This window comes from Protopterus annectens, chromosome 7.part1, assembly GCF_019279795.1.
Source record: "Protopterus annectens isolate FY-2018-M chromosome 7.part1, PAN1.0, whole genome shotgun sequence".
Taxonomy (NCBI): domain Eukaryota; kingdom Metazoa; phylum Chordata; order Ceratodontiformes; family Protopteridae; genus Protopterus; species Protopterus annectens.
The window spans coordinates 72,479,195-72,503,522 of NC_056740.1; the positions used below are offsets into that span (position 1 = coordinate 72,479,195).

The following is a 24,328-nucleotide window of genomic DNA, read 5'->3' on the forward strand; positions in this document are numbered from 1 at the left end:
TCAAGTTTCCCCTGACAGGTACTTGGGCTTTAGAATATATGGAGCTAACTGCTATGGCCAAGAAGCTGACAATATTAAACATGGGCACAAATCCTAGCTCTAAACTGGTTGAACGTCTGCTTGATGGGAAAATACCAGTAAAAACGTGTTTTTAGCAGAACATACAGAGGGTTCCAGAAGACAAGACTGGAATCAGCTAGGGAGGTGTATCAGACATGACCTCAAATAATGGATTAAGAAAGTACAATTGTGGAAACTGCACTTAACCATAACAGTAGATGTTCAATTTATTCACTGCTGCAATAGCCTTTATGCTAAATGGCCTGTTTCACTGCCTAGAAAGCAACCACCAGCCAGCTTCACAAAGCACCTCCCCCCCAACACCTTCACTCAGACTGCTGACTGGCAACTGGACAGGTAAAAATAAAAAAAGTTATGTACTTACCATAACCATAGATTCATGTTGTCTATTGTCTATTTTTTGTCTGGTTCAGCTGTAGGCTGTGTATTTGACAGATCCAACCTCGTCACTGACTACGAAAACTTTGCTCAAGGGCTCTGACTCTACCCCTACCCATAATTTCCACCTCAACACCTCAGAGTTTGCATTTCTATATGAAGACATGACTAATAACTAAAAAAACAAACATTCTATATGACTAGATAACATATCCCAAGGCCATGGACTCAGTATAATAAACTCCTGAAAGATTTAATTGTAACCCTAACCTGGTCCTCCAGAATAAGTGGATAATTTGGAGGGGATGGGAGGAATGTCGAACTGAAAGAATAACAGACAACATGAATCTATCCTTATGGTAAGTACACAACTTTAGTATCCAATGTTGTTTATCTTTGTCCAGTTCAACTGTGGGACAGATTCCCAAGCACTAAAGCCTATGTGGATTCAAGGAAGAACATTCCAGAGAATGGCGGAGCCAAAGGACAAATGAGATCTTGACTGTTCCATCTAATTTGTAATGAGAAATACAAGTGTGCAATGTTGACCAAGTAACTGCTGCACAGATGGCATCAACAGGAAGTCTGTTAGCAAATGCTGTAGATGTAGCTACTGTTCTGGTTGAATGCAGTCTTGGTTTGGAGGACAGTGGTAAGCCTTTCTTTGTATACACAAATGAAATGCATTTCGACAGTTAATGGGATAAATAACTTTGAAAACTGCTTTCCCCAATTTCTGCTTTGGCAAGCACACAAACAACTGATCAGATTTTCTGAAGGATTTTGTCGTGTGTAAGTAGAAAATGTGCAACTGCCAATGAACATCCAACATATGTAAGATGTATTCCCCTTTATTAGAAAATTTCGGGAAGAAAACTGGTAGATGAATAGATTGATTCAAGTTACATTTGGATGCCACCTTAGATAAAGATCAGTTCTCAATGTAACCCAATCCATATAAAAGAACAGAAAAGGAAGTTTTGCAGAAGGAGCTTGTAATTCTGAAATTCTTTTGGCTGATGTAATCACTACCTGAAGAACAGTTTTCTAAGAGAGAAACTTGATAGCTGCTGTTGCTGCTGGTTCAAAGATGGTTGTGTCAATGTTTGTGGCATAACAGTAACGTCCCAGAGGCAATGGATCTCTGACAGGTGGTCTGAGAAGGAAAGTACCCTTTGGGAAGGCTTTTGAAATCTTAAGGGAGGCTATGAAGTTGCCGATACCTGTATGGAAATTGGAGATGGTCCCTAACTGTACTTTGACGGGGGAATAATTGGAGCTGACATGACAATTCTGAAAGGAAATGTAAGATGGTAGGACCTGAAGCTAAGAATGGGTCTATACCTCCAGAATTAGCCCGTATGGAAAATATTTTCCATTTGCTATGGTATACTAGTAGAAACTTTTTTGCGGAACTATCAGAATGCAAACCATTGCAGGGGACAGCCTGGTATCTCTGGCTATTCTCAAAATTGGAGGAATCATGTGGTTAGTTAATAGAGTTTGGATCTGGAGGGGCAATGATGGAAGGATGAGAGAGATGATCAGGAAAATGGCCCAGAATCCGAAGAGGATGAACTAGTTGAGGCCATAGGAAAGGAAACGTTTGCTGAGGTCAAAAGGGGGCAACAAGGATTACTCTGGCCTTGAATATCCTTACTTTCTGTAGGCATTTGTTCATTAGTGGAAGGAAAGGCATACAGGAGTCCCTAGGGTCAATGATGGACAACAGCACCTCTTAGTGATTGCCACTGTGGAGGGATTAGGGCAAACTTCTGCATCTGTCACTGAGATAGGATGTAAAGAAACAGCAGCAAGGCTGCACCCAGTAAATGAAGATCTCCACTGCTACTATTGAGTTTAGAGACCACTCTTGAGGAATCAGAATAGATCTGCTCAATCAGTCCACTAGCTAGACCATTGGGATTTCCTGGGATGTGCATTGGTATTAGAAAATAATATGAAGAAATCACCCATTGCCATACCCTCATGGTCTCCCTGCATAATGGGTAAGAGTGTGTTCTCCCTTGCTTGTTTAGGTACCATGTGATGGAAACTATATGTTCGGATGGCTATCAACTATGAGGAAGGTACCTGAAGTGTTTTCAATGGCAGGACCACCACTCTTATCTCCAGAATGTTGATGTGAAGTTTCGCTTCTGTTGGACAGTCTTTTCCTCAAAATGCACTCCAAACCTACCCTAAGAGGGAAGCATCCATGGTCACTACCATCACAGGGAGGTCCTCAAAAAGGGGAGAACTTCTGTGAGAGAAAGGGATGTTATCCACTATGATCCACAATTTCTGCAAAATGCAGTGATCCTCATCTTTGCCAGGAGAGGGTGATGATTCTGAGACCATTGTACAGCTCCTGTCCATTGAAGAACTCCTCGTGTGGAATCTTGCTACAAGTACCAGTAGTACAGTGGATGCATCCAAAGTATTAACCTTGCTGGGGGGGGGGGGGTGCTTTATTAGACCTGAAGCTGTCATCCGGATTGAAAGTGCTCTTGCAAGGTGGTTGACTGACTATTTGAGAGACTGTATTTAGGTGGCATCCGATGAACTCTAGTATTCTGAGTAGCGAGTTGCCTTTTCCCAACTGACGGTGATACCAACTCTCTGATGTAAGTGGAGGAAGAGGTCTCAGTGCTGACATATTAGATTTGAGCCAGCTGTTAGGAGCCAATTGTCTAGATATGTAAAGACCTGGATCCCCACCAAATGGAGTGTTGCTACTACTACTGCCATTACCTTGGGTGAACACCGTGGAGGCTGTGGAGAGACTGAAAGGCAAAGCTCTGAACTGAAAATGATTGGTTCCTGACTGGAGACTGAGAAATCTCTTAAGTGTCTATCTTTATGTGACAGCATGAGTCCTTGTGATCTACTGGAACACATTCAAGTGTCCTTCCTCAACAGCGGCAAAATGGACTGAATTGTGACCAAATAGGATTTTGTCTCAAACTGGTTTAGATAACTCTGGTCCAAAATGGGTCAGAGGTCCTGTCTTCTTTGGAACTAAAAAGAACCTTTAGTTAACACTGGATCCTTGCTGGTCTTTGGGGATACTAGTTTCTACTGACTGGGTGGAACATCGGGAACTATTCTCCTTCATTTTGGGGGAAGGGAATATGGAATTCTGTAACCTCTGCAAATAATGTCTAGCATCTAGGAGTCTATTATCCTCTGCCAGGCGAACAGGTGCAAAGACAAATGCCCGACTGGCTCCACAATGCAGCAGTCAGGCAGAATCTCAGGGGCAATAAAAGGGTTTCTCAGAGAAAGGCCCTCTGAAACCCTGATTCTGTGGTCCATTTCTGCCCCTTGGGCAACATCCATTCTGATGTCCTTCCCCTCTGCCAAAGGGAGGCCTATCACTAGAAAAGTCTTGGTATGATCCTTGTGATTTCTTAAACCAAATCTTTTTCCCAGACCTCTGATATTTGGAAAAGGATCTCTGAGAAGTGGATAATCAGATGCCGACAGCAGAGAGGATTCTTACAGACTTCTAGCTGAAGTCTCTTTCACATTTGGTTATAACGGGACCCATCAAAAAGGGCATTAATAAAATACTTCTTTAAATCTTCTGCAAAGTTAAAAAGATGCATCCAAGAAAGTTGGTGGACTATAATGCCAATGCTTGCTGCTCTCGCTGTACCATCAAGCTGCATTGGAAATTGGCTGCATGGCTATGAGATGATTGTAGAGAACCGTGGAGATTCCACCTTTTATCTGATTATCTGCAGGCAGTGCCCCTTTGTGAGATCTGTAAATCTCATTAGTCAAATCTCTCTGGAATTGAGTAGCGTTAGCTAGGTAGTTCAGTGGTCACAAAACAAAGGACGGCTAACCATAGGTATGTTTCCCAAAACAATCCAATGCCCTGGAATCTTTGTGGGGGGATAGACTGAAGTGCTCTCTTTTGACAGTTCTTTTTTGGACATTGCAGCTACCACCACTGCATCTAGATGGCCCCTTACTCCAGTGTTTTCTATCAGAGGGTGCAAATAAAAGATTTTATCAGGTTGTTTTAGGCATGGCTCAACCATGTCCAGGTCCTTACATGCCCACTGTGCCATCAGGTCAACTAAGGGGTCAACAGGGGGTATCACCCAGGATGTTAATGGGTGGAACCAAGGCCTCAAAGAACACAGACTCTTCTGCAGAAAGACCAAAAGTGGGCTATCTCCCTTCTGCATCATAAATTTAGAATTTTACTGAAGGTGACATCTCCAAATGGGGACCTGAAGGATCCTTCTTCAAAGTCTGTGTGATCAGTGAAAGACTCCAGAGATTAGTCGATATGCTTCAGCTTACATGTCCGTTTACAATCTATGAGAAGATAGGAGGGTTCCTAATCAGACAAAAAACGTATTAGATAAGCATCCTGGGGTCTAGGTTCCAGCTGTCTCTGTCTGAGTGGCAATGGAGAGAGCCAGCTTCAGCATGGAGCTCGAGTGGCCTGGGTGAAGGCAGCTTTGTCACTTGGAGGTGAAAGGACTCTGAAAAGCCTCAAAAACCTAAAATACTATTGGTTCCGAGGAATTCCTTGGCTTTAAACTCAGAAGGGATCCCTTGGAACCAAAATGCCTCGACTCTGAAGCAGATCTCAGCACCAAGCTATCAAATGCTGAGGCTCAGAGGCAAGGAGAGCTCCAGGAGTCTCACTGTTGATAGCACCTCCTGGTCCCTGGTGCCAAAGACTCAGCCTCGAGGCTCTGTACGCATTGACATCATTGGGGCCAACAGAGGAAAGGATCCAGTCAGGGCTGAAGTAGAGAATGCTGCCAGGACCTGACTCAGTTACCTCAGGACAAACTGGCACCAAAGCAACCAGATTCGAAGGTCAGACCAGTGTCAGAATTTGTAATGGAGGAGCAGTTAGTGCTGTACTCCTTACATTCAAAGGTGACAGTACTAAGAGAACTCTGAGCTTAATATGAGCTCTCAGAAATCTCCTCCTCACTCTGTTGACATCCAGTTCCGAGATGCTCTTGTAAGACCAGGTAGAGGAAGCCAAAGTGAGGTCTGGGAAGGTCCCCTGTCTTGTAATATCAGTGAATGTAGGACTCATCGGTTCCAGTGAGAACTGGGGACGATCATGGCTCAAATTGATCCGATCACTGAGGAATCTATATATAGATCCAATTCTGGGGCAGAAGTCAGTTCCAGTAATCTTTTCCTTGACTACTCTTGTTTCAGTATCTTTACCGTTGGATTTCTGTTTGGTTTTAGACTCATTAGTTTTTCTATTCCTCTACTTCTAAGTCATGGGAGACGGTTCAGCAAGCAAAAGCCTCAACTATCAATTTTTCTTTCTTCTGTTGAGCGTCCTAGCACTGAAAGCAGCATAAGCCTGGCAAGAGATCTCCAACTGCTCTGCTCCCAGGCAGTAGGCACATATCTGGTGGGGTCTTGTGGCAACTTATGGCTACACTCCCAGCAATTTTTAAAACCTTGGGTCTCAGATATATCAGACCCTGTCAAACTATATAGACACAAATGACAAAAATGTAGTCGAAAAAATACCATCTAAACATTAGTAAATATTGTTACATAATGATCTAAACCTATAAAGAGAGTGCATAAATTTAAAAATCTCTAGTAACAGCCTAACTTATCTAAGTAACTTACATTTCATTAAATTAGAAACTTCACTGTAGAAGAAACTATTCTATCTTAAAGAAAGCACGTTAAACTTTATAAGGGAGAAGTACAAAGGATATGAAGGCTTGGTAAGCCAACATTAACACAGAGCCCTCAAAGATGTGACTGAAATCTTCTGCAGCAAATGAGATCTATGGTGCAAGGTGGAGTGAGAAGGATTATGGGCAAGGGGAGGAGTTGGAGTTCCAGAGCAAAGTCTTCCTAATTAGTGCCAAGGTCGGATCAATCAACCCACAGTTGAATGGGGCAAAGATAAATACTGAATTTCTACATTACAGTCAAGGTGTCCCACAAGCCTCTACTTGTTTAGATAGCATCTTTCAGATCTTTTTCATATGAGGTGTTCTACACTGCGTGTGTGCAGATGACTTGTAAATTAATAAACTGCTTACTTCTGTTACAGACGGGACATATGGGATCCACATCATATGAGCTAATCGCACAAATTGCGAACGCTCATAATAGTGAACGTACCAGACCTCAAACTTCCTATTGTGGGGGCCCCCCACCCCCGCTAAATATACACTCCAACTCTGAGATCGCACTACAGTGAGGAAAGGGCAAATATCCCATTCTTCACTGTACTGCAATCTCAGAAAAAGCACTTCGAGGTCCGGTAGGTTCAATATTATGAGCATTCGCAATTTGTGCGATTCGCTCATATGATATAGACCCAGTATGTGTGCAAAAGAACTTTATTAAACTGGCCATTATAATGATAAAACATTAAAAACTAAGCATGTGAGATTTGAGACTCAAAATGAAGGGTGAATACTTAATACAACACACAGTGGCTGAAATGATAGATTAATTTATGGATGCGACTATATGGGTAGCTCCAAGCTTTGAATTTTTCCTATCATATTATGACTTTTTCCAATCATATCAGCCCACTGGTTAATGACAGTCAATGATAATTATAAAACTACAGACTGTATAGAAAGATGTATAAAGTCTAGAAACTAAGAAATGAAATCATTGTATGTTACATTAGACCAAAACTAGAATATGAACAATATGGAAATCTTATAAGGAAACAGTGAATTGGAAAGAGTACAGCAGAAATCTACAAAGGGCATCCATGAATGTGAAAATTAAGTTATTAAAGTTTAAAATATCTGCGGAGGAAAAAACAACCAGACAGCTTCACAAAGCTCAGTCCCCCCACCCACCTGCACATGGACTGTTGAATGGCTAGCAACAGGGAGGGAAATAGGCAAAGTAAATATTTCTTTGGGATTTTCTTGCCCATACAGACAGAAAGAGCCTAACAATCCTGAATAATAATAAAACACAAAGAAAAACAATGTAGAAACACACACAACCCTTACTTTATATCCCAGCAAAAGTACATACCAGAGTGGGCGGGGGGGGGGGGGGATTGTGGCTGGGTGCAGTTACTGCTGCAGTGAGGAATTTGAGCATCTACTGTTATTGGGTAAATGCAACTTACAGTATTGTCCATCCTTCCCAATGATGCAGTAGCCTTTAGGCTACATGGGTTGATTACCAAAAAGACTATCCAACCTGGGTGGAGGAAGGATACGGATCCAGGAGCCCTGGAGATTGGCCAATGGGAAGTTCACCCTGGACCTTGAAAAGGAAACCAGGTTGTAATGCTTTGTAAAAGTATGCATCTATGGAGGACCATACAGCTACCTCTAGAATACTTCTAGAATCCACCCCTTTCCAGTATTCCATTAAAGACAAATCTCTAGTAGAATGTGCCTTGATACTGCCCTACAATTGATTTGTCATGGTGGGAACAACAAAAAGGAATACCCAAGGAAACCACCTGAAGATAGTCTGTTAAGACACAGGATTGTTCCTTAAGAAATAAATAGAACAAAGTCCATTAAAATGGTGATCAGCTATCAAGATAGAACCAGAGTTGCCTGTGCACATCAGAGTGCGATGAATCCTTTCTCCCTGTCTTTTACGTACTGGAAAAAAAACTGGGAAATTGATGGTTTGATTCAAAGTAAATGCACTGAAGTCACTTAGGCCATAAAAGAGAGGTTTGTTCTTAATGTGACCCTCTCTCTGTTGAATGAGGCAAGGTTCACTCACCATTAAAGTTTGCAACTCGCATAACTCTTCTTGCAAATGTCATAGCAACGATAGAACAGTTTTCCAAGTCAAGAACCTTAAAGCAGTTTGATGAGCAGGTGTGAAAGTCAACTTCCTTCAGCACAAAATTGAGATCCCAAGAATAACCAACATGTTTACAAGAAAGTCTCAGGTTCAAAACTCCTTTCAGAAAATGTAAATACAAACAAATGTGAAAGAGTAGGATCCATGGGCACACATGCTGATATGACCCACAAAATGAAACTTTATAGAGGAATAAGAAAGGAGAGGAAGGTAACTCATTCAATTACATCAACACCAGCGGTACAACATTCCTGATGAATCCCTGGTTACCAGCTAGACACCAGCTAGCACATAGTTTTCATTAGCCAGCATAATATTTTCTAGTAGGTGGTTTTCTTGCTTCCTTTAATACCTGCTGCAAGTCCTCATGAAATAATTGCCTAGAAGATATTAGAAGTTAATCATCCAGGCAGTCAATTCAAGTTGATTGAGAGTGGGGTGTATCAAACTCCCTCCGTCTTGTGTGAGTAGAGCCACTTTGTGATACGCTTAAGGTAACTGCCGCCAACCCGATACTGACAGACCTACTATACATCAGCAAGTCAAATGGCATGAAAAATACTCAGTCAAGGGATCTAAACCTCTTCAGTAACCGAAAGAGAATGGTTTGGACGAACAGGTACATCTTCCAGAGGATACAACTAGAATACTGCCCCCATTCACGTAAAACAAAGTTTAGCCCTGTCCATACTCAAGTGCAACTTGGATCTATGGATAGGTAATAGAAAATTTAACCCAGGACTGTTCCCTGCACTACTAACGGACAGAAGCAGCTCCTAAATGTTTTTTCTCAAGCATGATTTCACTCAAATTACCAATGGTAGGCATCCCAGTTATTCTCACTAGGATTAATAAACAATTGCCAACCATGAGATGGGAAAGGACAGTCTAACACAATAAGGAGTAGGACAATTCAAGCATCAAAAGGGGACTGGCTAGGCTTAACATGGTGCACAAGGGTAGACAGCCTAGTACTTCCCTATGAACCTATTTGAACTTCATTACAACATAATGGTCTGAATAAAGCTTGGAAGAACCATTACTTTAGAAAATCAGAAGTAAAACTACAGTGATTGCATGTGTTATTTGGTGGTTGTTTCCTCTACGTAATTATGACATATTCCCTTTAAAAACATGCTAATACTGTGAACTTTAAAATCCATTTTGGTACTATAAAACAAATTTTAATCAGCACTGGATTTTTGCAAAGAAAGTCTGTCAGTTGCCACAGGTCCTGCAATCCAGCTGCTAAAACAGCAGCAATGGATACTGTACTATTTTTTCACAACTTTGTGCCTTCAGTCTACCAATAAAACCCTGAAGTATCATAAGTTCATAGGTAGGTACTTAGGCCCAAGGGCCTAAGTAAGCCTAGAAAACAAGGTTCCCTGGCTTACGCGACCCAAGAAAGTTAATTTCCTGTGCCCCTGTTGAGCAGAGCCACAGAAGCGATCCCCGGGGTGCATTTCCTATTTTTCATACACTCATCAAGATTTTTCTTGAAGAGTGCTAATGAGGAACTTTGCTTGACATAGATGAGTAGCTTGTTCCAGAGTATAGGAAGTCTCTGGGTCATGAATCTATCCCTCCAGCATCTCCTGTTTATTGCGGTGACACGATTTAGGTCCCTAGAGCGTGTAGCTCGGAGGGATTGGGATTTCTTAAGGTGTAGCATGTCCAACAGCTCTGGCTTTGACATAGCTTTATATGTTAGGAAGACATCTCCTCAGAGTAGGCGATATGTTACAGAGTAAAGCTGGAGTTCTTTGAGACTGTCAGTGTAGGGCATCAGTTTGAGGCCAGTAATCCTCTTTGTGAGGCACTTCTGTGACCTTTCCACCTGCTGCAGATGTCTTGTGAGGTACATTCCAAAAGGGGCATTGTACTCTACAATTGGTCTAATGAGTGCCGAGTAGAGGGTAACAATGACCCCTTTTTTTCCTGGATGAGAGCCATTTTCTGATGAGATGTGCCACATAGAAGAATTTCCTGACTACTGCGGCGATGTGACTATCAAAGGAGAGACTACTGTCCACCTAAGTCCCCAGGTCTCATCACACAATCGGCATTAAGTAGACTGCCGTTTATGTGGTAGTTCATGGGTACAGAGCTTTTACCAAAGGGGATGACAATGCACTTTTTGGCATCGAGCTTGAGGCCATGCCTCTGACACCAGGCATCTGTCTCAGTGAGGCCCTTCTGTAGGATGTCCACATCATTTGAGGACTCTACTACAGCTCCTAGTTTGCAGTCATCTGCGAATTTCATTAGCCACTGGCCTTCTGTTAGCCTGCACTTCAGAGAAGTAAATAACAAACAGGAGAGGTCCCAGGACTGAACCCTGTGGTACTCCACTTGTCACTGGTTTGAAGTCAGATTTGGAGTCTGCAACTTCTACAGTGTAGGTTCGGTCAGTGGGCCAGTTGACAACCCATCTTGTGACGTAGGGATTTATACCTAGTTTAGTGAGTTTAGATATAATTCCAGAATGGGGGATGGTGTCAAAAGCCTTGGCGAGGTCAAGATAGGCTGTGTGAACCACCTTAGCCTAGTCTACAGCTTTGGTGATTGCCTCAAAAAAGTTGATCAGGTTCAGAAGGCATGATCTGACTTTCACAAACACGAACTGGGTGGGGTCCAGAGTTTGGAGGTTACCAATGTCTTTGTTTATGAGTTCCATGATAATACTTTCCATGGCCTCGCAGACAAGGCTCATCAGGCTAATACGGCGATAGTTCCCAAGGTCAGTGGTGGCTCCCCCTTTGTGGAGTGGGATAACTATTGCTGTGTGCCATTCAGTGGATACACAGCCTGATGTGAGACTATGATTGAACATGGTGGTTAGGTGGGGAGCCAGTTCGTTCAGAGGTTGCTGTAAAATGTAGCCTGGGATGTTGTCCGGTCCCATGGATGCTATGTTTTTGGTTGTAGAGTGCAGCTTTTACATGCATAGAGGTGATTACAGGGACTCTGAATTCTTCCTGTATAGATATGGGCCCTTTAGGTGGTGAGAGGGGGGTAAAGTTAGCACTGAACCTATCTGCCAGGATGTTGGCAATATCAGTTGGTTTTGTCATTTTCATTTGTAAATTTCCTGCCGTTGTGCTGTAACTCGGAGCAGATCTGGGTGTTGCCATTGAGATTCTTGACATAGCTATTGAATGCTTTGTGGTTGCCCTTGCGATTTTGTTTTCGTAGCTAGCTTTGGAGGAGCTTAAATGGGACCTCAGCTTATTACTGAGGCTGACCAGGGAGCTCTTCCACTCATGGGATTTTACTCTCTTTTGCAACAGTTTCTTCCTTCTGTTGTAGAGTTTGTTTATGGCAGGGGACCACCAGATTGGCTTCCTTTTTTTGGCGGATAGCGTCTTGGTTCTATCTGAGATAGCACGATCCATGCAATCGTGTAATTGCTTATAGAGTGCACTTGTGTAGGATTCAGCGGTCCTAACTGTATTGTCTATCTGCATGGGTGTTGAAGTTCACCACTTCTGCCTTAAGAAGCATGAAGCTGGCTTTGGAAAAAATTTTTATCATAGTTTCCTTAATGGTGGGTGGGGGCAGGATATCTAGGGTGATTAGCTTATGGTCGAATCTGACCAACGAGGAGTTGATTTCAAGTGAACACCGGTCACTCGTGTTGGTAATGACTAGGTCTAGGATACGGTTGCCCCTGGTGGGGGTGTGGATAAGTTAATCCAGGGCACTGGAATTTATGAATTCCAGAAAGCGTTGAGCGAAGGAGTTGGTACATGAGTAGTTTTCCCAGTCAATAGTGGGGTAGTTGAAATCGCCCATTATTAGGGTGTTTGGTTGAACCCTAATATTTTCCAGTATATCAAGAAAAGAGGAGTGGAAATCCTGGGGCATGGTGGGGGATCTGTAGCAAGCTACAATTTGGACTGCAGTTTTGCCCAGAGTTAGTTGTACTTTGATAACCTTGGATGCATTACGCTGCGCAACTACCCTGGAGGTGTGGATATCCTTAATGAATATGGACACACCTCCGCCTTTGGTGTTCTGGTCCAGGTTAGATGGCCGAAAAGTGTGGTATGGGTTATAGCCTGGTAATGCAGAGGTGCTCTCTAGAGCCTTGAACCAGGTCTCAGTCACTGAACGGACATCGAAGTTCTCCATTTTAAGGAGTGCCTCGAGTGAGTGCATTTTGAGATTTAGACGTCTAACATTGAGTAACATTACCCTCAGTTTTTGCTTGCCTGTTCCTGTTACAGTGGTGAATTTGTCATTTCAACCTTGCCTAAAAAAGGCACTATAGGGGCGGCAAGAGCCTTAGCCAGTATCCGGAATCCCAGGGGCGACAGGTGCAGGCCATCTCTGGCACAGCATCGTGGTCTGTCGACCATGTCGTCCCAGGCAGACAGATACTGGATCCTCTTAAAAAGACACCAGAAGATTAGCCAATTGTTGAAGTCAATCATTTTGTCCTTGTACTGAGGTATCATTCTGGGCGATGGCAGGATGCTACTCAGGGCTAGGGTCATACCTGCCTGGGCTACAAGATCAAAGAGCTCTTCCATGTCTCTCTTCATGTAGTCCAGGGACATACATCTCATGTCATTCACACCAACATGGACAATGCTGTATTTGTTGTGGAGTGACCTGAGTGCATGGGTTATGTGGCGGATCCTGGCACCAGACAGGCAGCTGACAGTAACCTTCTCCTTGTTTAGCCTGGTGAGTGGGACATCAGTGCACCTGACTGTAGTCTCACCTATGACTAGTGTGTTGGGTACGTTGGTTTGCCTTATGGGCTGTGGTTTATTGGCACACTGAGTCTGTGGGCTGTGTGTCATTTGGGTTGTATTGGGGGGTGGAGGTTGCTTGCGTTTCTGCTTTGGAGGACTGTTGCTTGAGCAGATTATTATTGAGAGCCTCTGTGAATGTTTTTGTGTTTCTGTGTGTGAATTTTGGTGGTGTAGGTTTAGTGGGACTATGTGATGAGTGTGGTGTGGTGCAACTGTTTACCTTCTCCTCTTGACTGTCAAGTTCAGTCTTGGTTGGAGAGAGCATTACCTCCAGTTTGGCTAAATAAGTGCATCTCTCACAGGCTGTGGTGTTGGGTGGTAGGAGGAGAGGGTTGTCTGTGTACATGAGGCAATTGCTACATTGCCCCAAGACGCCCAGCTTCATCAAATATACAGGAGAGAACATTGGGAGCTGACCCTTGGACATGCCTGAATAAAAAATACTTTCCTCTAGACAAGTGAGGAAAGTGAGTATAAGAGCTGTTTTTCTCTAAGCAAGTGAGGAAAGTAAGTACAAAAACTATTTTCCTCTAGGTAAAGAGGAAGGTTGAGTACTGTAGTAATTTGTAGCTTATTTAGTGCTAACAACAAGTTCTGAACAAGTGCTGAGCACGAATAAGCAAATTCAAGTGCTAAAACTAAGAATCTATACCTGGATCTTGTGGTAGATATGGCTACCTAGGAGTTACCACTCCCACTGATGAGCTAGAATGCTTCCCTCCAACACAGAAAGGCTTGGGGATCTCAGAAGCTTACAAACAGTCCTGGATACAGCAAATCCGTATCTGGACTAGACTAGTTACAGGAAAGGTGGGAAACAAGCGCACACGCAGGCTTTTAAACCAGAAAGTTGAAAGAGATGGAAAAACTGCCCAAACGGCCAATAAACTACAATTTCTGGGCCAGAAACCGCTCTTGTGGTAGATAGGCTACCTAGTGCTTACCACTCACAGACCCCCCCCCCCCCCCCCCCAGGTATTGCAGGAGGACTGTCTTTGGTTTAAAACATTGAAAAAACACACCCACTTTCTATTCATGCCTAGATATAGTACCATTACTTTAAGATTTTCCAATGCCCAGTGCATGCTCACTATTTATAAGGTTTACTGCACATTTGCAACAATGCCGATTATTCTAAAATCCTGGTCACTCTTTTGGAAACGCAATACGGTATGCACTACGCATTCTGAATAAGGTTCTTTTTGTCTTTCAAAATTAAAAAATATATATATAGCCACCTTTTCCAAATAATTTGTTTCCAAACAATTAACCCAATTACTTTAACATTTCTGGCTTGAGTACACTCACCCACATCCACTCATATGCTTCACATTTGCTAGTGTAACCACGGTGTCTTCATGAATGACAGAACTTCAGTAATTATGCCTGTACTTACCTTCCCGAAGAACAACTCTCTCATAAGCTGGGAATTTCGTCTGGACAGATTGTGCAGAAAGGTCTTCTCTGCTTTTCCGAAGATTCCTCTTTGAACTTCGAAGGCCTCGGAAACGCCAGAAATCTGCACGATCCCCTCCTGCTGTCTTTGGAAGTGTATACTGAACACTGGCCAACTGTTCTGCTCTAAAAATATGACAGAGGATGGAATCAAAACATAGTAACTGAACAAGTGAAATAATATGATGCTTAGCACCATTTAAGTACTACAGAATTACAGCCCAAAAGTTTAACACTACTGCTTGGCTTCAAGAAATGAGCATACTAGGAAATCCTGGAGACAGCTTCCAGACACCTGTTCAATATATTGTGAATATGCTGGTTAGGAGCAGCACTTGAGGGGAAAATGTGGAATCAGACTCACCAAAAATAAGGTAAGAGTTCCTGTGCAGAAATAAATTTCAGTTGTACAGTCATGATTGTTCAATTAACTTTTGCACCACAGTATGTGGTGCATCATTGGATAGCAAAATATTCTGATCTGCATCTGTCAAATATATTCTGCAAATATTTTTACTAATTCCTTGACAGAATTCAAATTTACCATGGTAACATTCCATAAACTTCTATTTTACTTTAGCCCTCAAAGATTTAACAAGAGGGCTAGCATGTGAACATGTCCATAGACTGTATAACAGATGTATCACGACACATGAACATGCTCATCTCCATTAATGGTTATGGACGTATTAACACTATAGTTCTCTACTGATCTCACTGGAAGCCAAAGTAAAATTATGCCGTCATGTTTTAGTAAAAAGTTAATAAATTTTTTTAAATAAAAACTCTAGTCATTAAATAGAACACAGTTATAGAAAAGCATCACCACACTCAAGCTATCAAGTGCCACGATGCATGAGTGACTGAAAACTTAAAAACAAAATATTTAGGTTTGTAAAATTAAGAATTTCATTTACATCCATACACAAAAATCAAACATGTACAGGGTACTCAGTGAAATACTAGACCCCCTGACAGCAAGCTTGCAGGAGATGGCACCTGACGGACTAACTTATCTAATAATTGATCACTTTTAACTGTTTCTTAACAGCATTCCAAACTTGTGGATCACCAAAGCTGTTAATTACCATCTGTCATTCAGATTCGACCTTTCAACTGTCCCAATCTGGGAGGAACATTTCTATTTTCAGGCATGATTTGCCGCTGCACAGTATGGTCCTATTTCTTAAGGTAAATCCCTATTTTCAGGCTTGACTTACTCCTTCACATTTTTCTGAATCCCCAATATTGCATGCGATTTTTAAGCTGTATAGTACACAGAAAACCACAATATATGACCAACATGCTAGTAGCAACAACAGTTTAAAGAAGGAGGGCATGCATTTGCTTCTCCCTTTCCCTGAAGCAAAAACAGTGATCTTGCGTTGTGGAATTTTGCAATACAGTTTATTAAAGTTTACAGATTTTACATACGCTCTTTGATAACGTAGTTATATTTTTCCATCATTTTTGTCACTCTGTTTTTTAAACATGTTTCTTAGTACCACCCCACATTCCTCCTAAAAGCAGGAAGAGTTAAGTGTTATGTTCACATTTTATGCTAATTAAATGTCTAGATCATTGGTTGTATGTCCTTACTTTTCAAAAGCCTTTGTTCCTATCTTCAATGTCTGCAGGTTGAGAAGTATGATTCAGATATGTCTGTGAAATTGCTTAATGACAGATGAAGATGAAATCAGGACATAAAGGACAAAGGGAAATCTATACTGTGGTGGTGGTGCTGCAGTAGCGTTGCCACCTCACAGTAAGACGTTGTCCTGTTCGACTCTCAGCTAGAGCGTCTTCTGTGTGGAGACATGCGTGAATGGGCGTACTTTCGTTGAAGATTGTGCGTCAGAGCTGGCAACTCGGCACGTAAAAATCTACTGCCAATCATTAGCAGACCGGAGTTCTGCTGTGGCGACCCCTAACAGGAAAAGCCGAAAGATACAACAAAAAAAAGGACAAAGGGAAATCTACAACAGTTCAAGTAGTCTACCTAGAACAGATTAACAGTGAACACTTCACAAAACTATGCCTCAAAGCAGTGATGGCGAACCTTTTGGGCTTGGCATGTCACAGATTCTGAAAATGGCCATCTTGACTCTGCTGGTGCATCACCCCCCAGAACAAGAGAGAAACAATTCTTTACATATTTATGTACTTAAAAAATACAGTCCAATCATGCATGCTGCTGTGTATTGTAAAAGCAAAAGAAAAATCAGTGACTTAACACAGAAAATGATATGCACACTAATATTGGGCTTAAAATAGGACACCAAAAAATTTTCCTACTTTTAATGGTAATTTTGAATTGAACTGAAAAAATATGGAACACATTGCATTTGATTTGATTAACATCAGTTAATGACTTTTTTGTTGTTGAGTTTTAATAGATAAGTGCAGGGTCACATATTTCTTGCATTTTTTTTAGTCTCTTTGGTAACTCGGGTATATTGATGAATGCTGGTGTCACCTAAAACTTCATGGCATGTCACCTTTGACATGCATGTCATAAGTTTGCCATCACTGCCTTAAAGGAAAGCTACATCCTAAACACAGTTTTTTGAGAGAGTGAATTTTCCTCCCAACATAATGGCTTCTATACTGCCAAAATTAAATAAAAACTAAAGTTATGTACTTACCATAACAATAGATCCATGCCGTCAGATTCTCATACGGTTCAACACGTGTGTTGTCGGATCTGATGAGATCAGACCTCTGCACTGATTTGGAGGGTTTGGGGATCCAGGCCTCTGAATCTTCCCTATCCATAATCCCCTTCACTCTACCTTAGTACCTCAGAGTTTGCCCCAATAAAAGATAACTATTACACTATAATCAAAGCTAAACACCAGCAGACAGACAATGAACAGGAGTGGAAGGCAATCTGTCAGGACTGCTCACAGACAGGGTGCAAGAGAAAACTACCCAGTCACCAAAAGCCAATCTGTGTCAATTTGGAAGGGGGCAGGAGGGAGGTTGAACCAGATGAAAAAATCAGACAGTATGAATCTATTGTTACACTAAGTGGTCGATGGAGAAATGTTCCTCTAAAAAAGGCTTTAGAGACTCTTAAGGAAGCTACAGAATTGAAGTATGTACCCAGGAAAGGTGAATAAACAGCAATCCACAACTTACAAACACCACTGCATTTTCGTCCCTGGTATACAGACTTCATCAGATGCAGACAATCAACATTAACGCAACTTTTATACTTCCCCTCATTACCCAATTAAAACAATAAAATGATGCTTTCTTAAACCTCTTGTAAGTAAAAACTATCCACTAGGGAATGCATATATTAAAAACATTTTCAAAGGTACATTCATGTTGTGCATTAAAATTATCTACAAAACATAATAAATCTCTCCTACTAAAACAAAACAAATAATTAAAAAAAATATATGTGCAAAACAAATATGCCTAAAATATATTTGAAAAAATATTACTTGAACATTGTTTTATGAATAAACATTTCAAAGTGGTGAAATACTAATACAAGGGCTCCCTCCTATTTTTTTAAATTATTTAAGTTTTGTTTTAATAGCAGAGATATTTATTATGTTTTTGTAGATAATTTTAATGCACAACATGAATGTACCTTCAAAAATGCTTTTAATATATGCATTCCCTAGTGGATAGTTTTTACTTACAAGAGGTTTAAGAAAACATTCTTTTATTGTTTTAAATGGGTAATGAGGGGGGAGTATAAAGGCTGTGTTAATGTTGATTGTTCGCATCTGATGAAGTCTCTATACCAGGGACAAAAACGTAGTGTTATTTGTGAAAGCATTTATGTGTTGTTGTGGTTCATATTAAACTTTTGGCATCTCAGCTGTGGACTGCTGTTTATTCACCTTTCCTGGGTACTTTCTTCGATTTTGTTACTAGTACTTGTTGGGACCTTGGATTCAGTTTATTCCAAAGGTTTTTAAGCTACACAACTGTCAATCGGTCCTGTGTGTAAATTTGAGATTGCAGCCATTAACACTTTGATAGTGGAATAAACACAGCCACTGTGGAAAGAAAAGTTCAGACAAGAATTCTAATATGGAAGTAATGGGAGCAGAAATGAGGTCCAATTATTTTGACATAGCTCAAATGGAAAATCTCTTCCACTTGATATGGTAGACCTTTTCTTCTGACTGTTTTTGAGACTGACATGATCAGAACAATGATGCTGGGAGCCTGGCATCTCATGGCTAAGGCTAATACAGGAGGAACAAAGTGGTTAATTTCATGGATATCTGGTCTGGAGGAGGCAATCCAGATGGGTGGAGTAAACAGGTTTTGATACTGATCTAACATCCATGGGGAATGTACTAGTAGAGGCCACAGGAAGACAAACCACATTTGTTGAGGCCATAAAGGAGCAATGAGGATCACTCTCACCTTATACTTCGATTTCTGGATGAATCTGTTCAATAAGGGCAGTGGGGGAAAATCATAAAGGAGACCCGAGGGCCAATTGTGGACCACAACATCCTTCAATAACTGTCCCTGAAGAGGGTTCAGGGCAAAGTAATTACTTCACGCTTGTTATTTAGGTAGGCTGTAAAATTACGGCAAGGTTGGCCCCAAAGACAAAACATCAAGGTTGCCACTGATGGACTGAGGGACCACTCGAGGCTTTAAGATAGCTCTGTTCAATTTGTCCACTAATGCACTGTAAATGCTCTGCAATCAGAGAACTGTGTGTAAACATTGCCCGCTGCCAAACTTTAACAGCCTTTCAACAAAGGGGACAAGAGTGGGTTCCTCCCTGTTTGCGGATGTACTAAAATACCACCAGGTTGTCTGTCTGTATGGAAGTCACACCCCTGGGGAGAACATACTGGAATGCCTACAATGCTTGCACTGCCCTCACATCAAAGATATTGATGTGAAGACTGACCTCTAAATGTGACCAAGCACCTTAGACCACTCTCCCTTCAAAATGCACCCCTACCCTAGAAGGGAGGCATCTGTGGTTACGACTGCCATAGGTGGATCCATATGGAATGGAAGTCCTTTCATCACTGAAGTATATTTTATCCACCAGGAGATGTGTTCTCTGCAGATATGAGTGATGCAAATTTTTGTGTGCAGTGGATGAATGCTTTGAGAACACTGTACAGAGTTATCCACTGAAGTATGCTCATGTGAAATCTGGCTAGCAGGACCATTAAAACTGTGGAGGTCATCAGACCTAAAAGCCGAAGAATTACATTTTCTAGAGAAGGGTGATGAAGTACCTCTGTAGCTGTATGAGAAGTGTAATGTGGACTGGGAAAGACAGGAGATCTGTAGTACCGAGTACAAGAGGTATCTGATGAATTCTAGATGTTGTGTCGGGTTTAGGTGGCTTTTGGTCAGACTGACTGTAATCCTAAATTTTGCAATAGTTGGATCAGATGGTCCAGATGATGCAACTCAAAAACAGTCCAGATGATGTAAATGCATATCTTTGCAGATAGCAGTCAGGAGCCAATCATCCAGATACAAGAAAACTTTGATTCCTAGCAGGCACAGATGTGCTGCAACAACTGACATTATCTTGGCAAACACCTTGAGGTCTGTGGTGAGACTGAAATGCAGGACTTGGAATTGATAGCGACTGGTTCCTAGCTGGAAATGGAGGAATCTCCTTGATTGCTTCTCTGTTTTTATATGATAGTACTCATTCTGGAGATCTATAGAGCACATCCAATCATCCTCTCAACAGAGACAAAATGGACTAAATCATGACCATCTAGAATTTTGTCTATTTTACAAAATGACTTACATAACTTATATCCAAAATGGGTATATGGTTCTGTTTTCTTGGGTACTAAAAAGAATCTCAAATAGAATCCAGATTCTACTATGTCTTTGGGGACAAACTGGAAGACTTTCTAGCAGTGTGGGAATGTCTGCTGCTGTGGGTTCCTACTTAGTGGAATATTGGGAACTTTCTTTTTTACTGAATGAAGGGAAAAGGGAATTGTATAGCCTCTGGAAATAAGAAGTTATGTGCTCACCATAACGTTCCATCTGAGTAGGTATCTTCATTTGTCTGCAACCTGTGGGATACGGATCCAATCTCGGATCCGAGCCGGCAACTTCTAACATAGCATAGATCCGAGCTCCTAGCTCCTCCCCCTTAACCATAATCCCCTGCCTGCCCTAACTGACCTCAGATCAAGTTTGCCCCATAGCAGAACAGCTAACAGGTGTCCCAATGGGAACATATGCTAATAACACAAGAGCGATCCAATCGGTCAGGGGGAAGGAGGGGGAGATGGTTGCAGACAAATGAAGATACCTACTCGGATGGAACGTTATGGTGAGTACATAACTTCTTAATCTGAAGTAGGAACTTCATTTGTCAGCAACCTGTGGGGCAGAGTCCCCAGCTACCTAAGTCTTGGGTGGCCTTCATGGAAGGATATTCCGGAGCACCGGAGAGCCAAAGGACGCTTTACCTCGGGAAACAACATCTATTTTATAATGGCTGATAAAGGTGTGAGATGAAGCCCAAGTGGCTGCGGAACAAATGTCATCCAGTGGAACCCTAGCTTGAAAGGCCGCAGAAGTGGCAACGGCCCTAGTAGAATGAGCACGGACTCCTTGAGGCGCAGGCCTCCCCGAACTCTGATATGCTAACAGAATACAACTCGAGATCCATCTAGAGAGAGAAACCTTAGAAACTGATTTTCCGAAATTACTTTTGGCAAAGGAGATAAACAACTGATCGGATTTGCCTATGACCAGCAGTTCTATGGATATAAAAACGTAATTGTCTGTGTACGTCCAAGGAATGAAGCTTGTACTCTCCTTTGTTATGAAAGTTGGGGAAAAACACTGGGAGATTGATGGATTGATTGATGTTCGCTTCTGAAGATACCTTAGGTAGAAAGGACGGGCTGATTCTGAGGTAAACCCTATCCGGGTGAAAAACCAAATATGGTGGTTTGACACAAAGAGCTTGCAATTCCGATACCCTTTTGGCTGAAGTTATGGCCACCAAAAGGGCTGTCTTCCAAGAGAGAAATTTGAGATAAACCGTGGCCGCCGGTTCGAATGGGGGACTAGTCAAGGCCTGCAAGACTAAGGATAAATCCCATGGAGGTACCACCTCTAACTGGAGGCCTAAGGAGGAAGGTACCCTTGAGGAAGGTCTTACACAGTTTGGAAGTGATAATAGGACCAGACTCTTGCCCCACATGGTAGTATGAGACTGCTGCCAGTTGTACCTTGACTGTGGATGAACTAGCCCCCCTGGTGAAAGAGAGAGGTTAGAAAACCTAGAATCGATGATATCGGGGCTGTAAAAGGGTCCAAACGACGGTGTTTTGCCCAAATAGTGAAGCGTTTCCACTTACTCCGATAAACCTTCCTGGTGGAAGGCTTGTGAGCTGCTACAAGAATGGCTTTGACTGGTGATGAGATCCCGGGAGTCCTTATGAGGAGTGGAACTGGAGCAACCAAGCCGTCAGCTTGAGGTTGACCAGGTTCGGAGTCGGAAGACCGAGAGGATGAGAGATGAGATCCGGAATGGGATCCAGAATCCATGGTGGATACACTAGGTGAGACCATAGGTAAGGGAACCAAGTCTGACGAGGCCAGAATGGGGCAATGAGGATTCATTCTGCTCCCCAGCTGCCTGGCTTTCTGTAACAATTTCAACATCAGGGGTAGAGGAGGGTAAGCATAAAGCAGACCGGGAGGCCAAGCATGAACTAGAGAGTCTCTCGGGGACATCCCCGGAGGGGGGATCAGAGCGAAGTAATCGTTGCATTTCGTGTTTGAAGGAGAGGCAAAAAGATCGCAACAAGGTCGCCCCCATCGGGCAAATACTTGCTCTGTGACTCGGTGGTTGAGAGACCACTCGTAAGGAGTCAGGATAGTACGATTGAGCCTGTCCGCTAAAATGTTGGACCGTCCCGGAATGTGCGTTGCTATGAGAAAGCGGTTGGTGGAAATCGCCCATTCCCACACACTCATGGCCTCGCGGCAAAGGGAGTAAGACCTGGTTCCCCCTGTTTGTTGATGTACCAGACTACCGACATGTTGTCTGTCTGTACCGCAATTGTCCCTACCGGAAGAGAGTTGTGTAGTGCTTGCAACGTCAAAAGCACCGCTCTCATCTCTAGGACGTTGATATGCAAAGAGGTCTCTACGTCGTTCCAAGTGCCTTGGACTGTTCTGCCTGAAAAATGCCCCCCACCCCAGGCGAGAAGCGTCCGTGGTCACTGTGTCGACTGGTGGAGGTAGTGAGAAGGGACGGCCCATGTGGAGGTTGGGAGACTGGAGCCACCACAGGAGCGATTTTCTGCAAACCTTGCTTAAGGAAACAGGGTGAGCCAGAGGGTTGCAAGACAGGGACCATTGTACCTGGAGGGCCCACTGTAGAACCCTCATGTTCAACCGGGCCAATGGCAGCAGAGGGATTGCAGCCGCAATAGATCCTAGGGCCCTCAGAATCAATTCCGCCGAAGGAGTTTGCAGTTGAAGAATGGCCTGCACGTGTAACATCAGGTTCCGAAGTCGATCTGGAGTCAAGAACGCAAGCATCTGTCTGGAATCCAGTCTTGCCCCTATAAAATCTAGCATCTGTGTAGGGATGAGAAAGGATTTGGTCATGTTGATGGTTAATCCTAATAGTGGAGCCAGACCGAGAAAATAGTCCCTGCCTGAACAAAGTAGATGCCTTGTTGGGGCTGTGAGGAGCCAGTCGTCCAGGTATGGAAAGACCTGAATTCCCTGGAGTCTCAGGTGGGCCACTACTACCGCTAGGACCTTGGTGAACACCCTGGGGGCTGAGATGAGACCGAAGGGGAGGACCCTGAATTGAAAGTGACTGGCTCCCAGCCGGAAGCGGAGGAACCTCCTGGAATGCCTGTCCACTAGAACGTGATAGTACGCATCCTTGAGGTCTATAGAGCACATCCAGTCGTCCTCCCGCAATAAGGGGAGGACGGATTGCAACGTGACCATTCGGAACTTTTGTTTGGGTACCGCCAGGTTTAGGAAAGAGAGGTCGAGGATGGACCTCAAGTCCCCCGTCTTTTTTGGCACCAGAAAGAACCTGGAGTAAAACCCTGATCCGACTTGATCTGGGGGGACAGGCTGGATGGCTCTTTTTTGTAGAAGCTGCTGAATTTCCGCAGCGGCCACCTTCTTTTGACTGGGTGGGACATCGGGAAGGCTTCTGATTCTGGGGTTCGCTATGAAGGGAATTAGGTAACCTCTGGATATAATGTGAAGCACCCAGCGATCTGTTGTTATGGACTCCCATTTTGCCAGGTGCTTCGAAAAACGCCCCCCGACTGCCTCCAGAGTGGAGCAGTCGGGAAACCCCTCAGGGATTCTGCGTGGGCCTCTCGGAGAAAGGTTCTCTGGACCCAAAATTCCTCGGACCCCCTCTGCCTCTGGGGCGGCGTCCTCCCTGTCCTCCTCTGCCACGAGAGGACTGGTTGTCCTGAGCAGACTGAGATTGATGCGATTTTCGGAACCACATCTTCTTCTGACCCTTTTGGTTCTTGGAAAAGGACCTCTGGGGAGCAGAGAAGCGGACTCCGACGGCAGACAAGGTCTTCCCGTCTTTCTCACTCTGGACAAGAGTGTCGCGAACGGTTTTGCCGAACAGTGCAGAACCATCAAAAGGGGCATTCGCGAATGACGCCTTAAAGGATTCCGAGAAGTCACAGTGACGGAGACAGGCCTGTCTCCTCATGACAAGCCCGACTCCGCCTGCTCTAGCGGCTCCCTCTGTAGCATGAGACAATAGCCGCATAGAGGTATTAGAGATGGAGCGGAGGGTGGCCATTCGGGAAGAGTACAAATCCTTGTCTCCCTCC

At 43.1% G+C, this 24,328-nt stretch overlaps 1 protein-coding gene across 7 annotated transcripts in view; it reads right to left on the bottom strand.

Annotated features, from left to right (window-relative positions):
* Window positions 1-24,328, bottom strand: part of TJP1 (tight junction protein 1) — a 2,268,071-nt gene that overhangs the window by 1,320,833 nt on the left and 922,910 nt on the right. For all 7 annotated transcript variants that reach the window (XM_044078564.1, XM_044078565.1, XM_044078562.1 and 4 more), the window contains exon 13: window positions 14,446-14,630. In XM_044078564.1, the coding sequence (XP_043934499.1) occupies window positions 14,446-14,630 (185 nt within the window). The remainder of the gene's footprint in view (window positions 1-14,445; window positions 14,631-24,328) is intronic.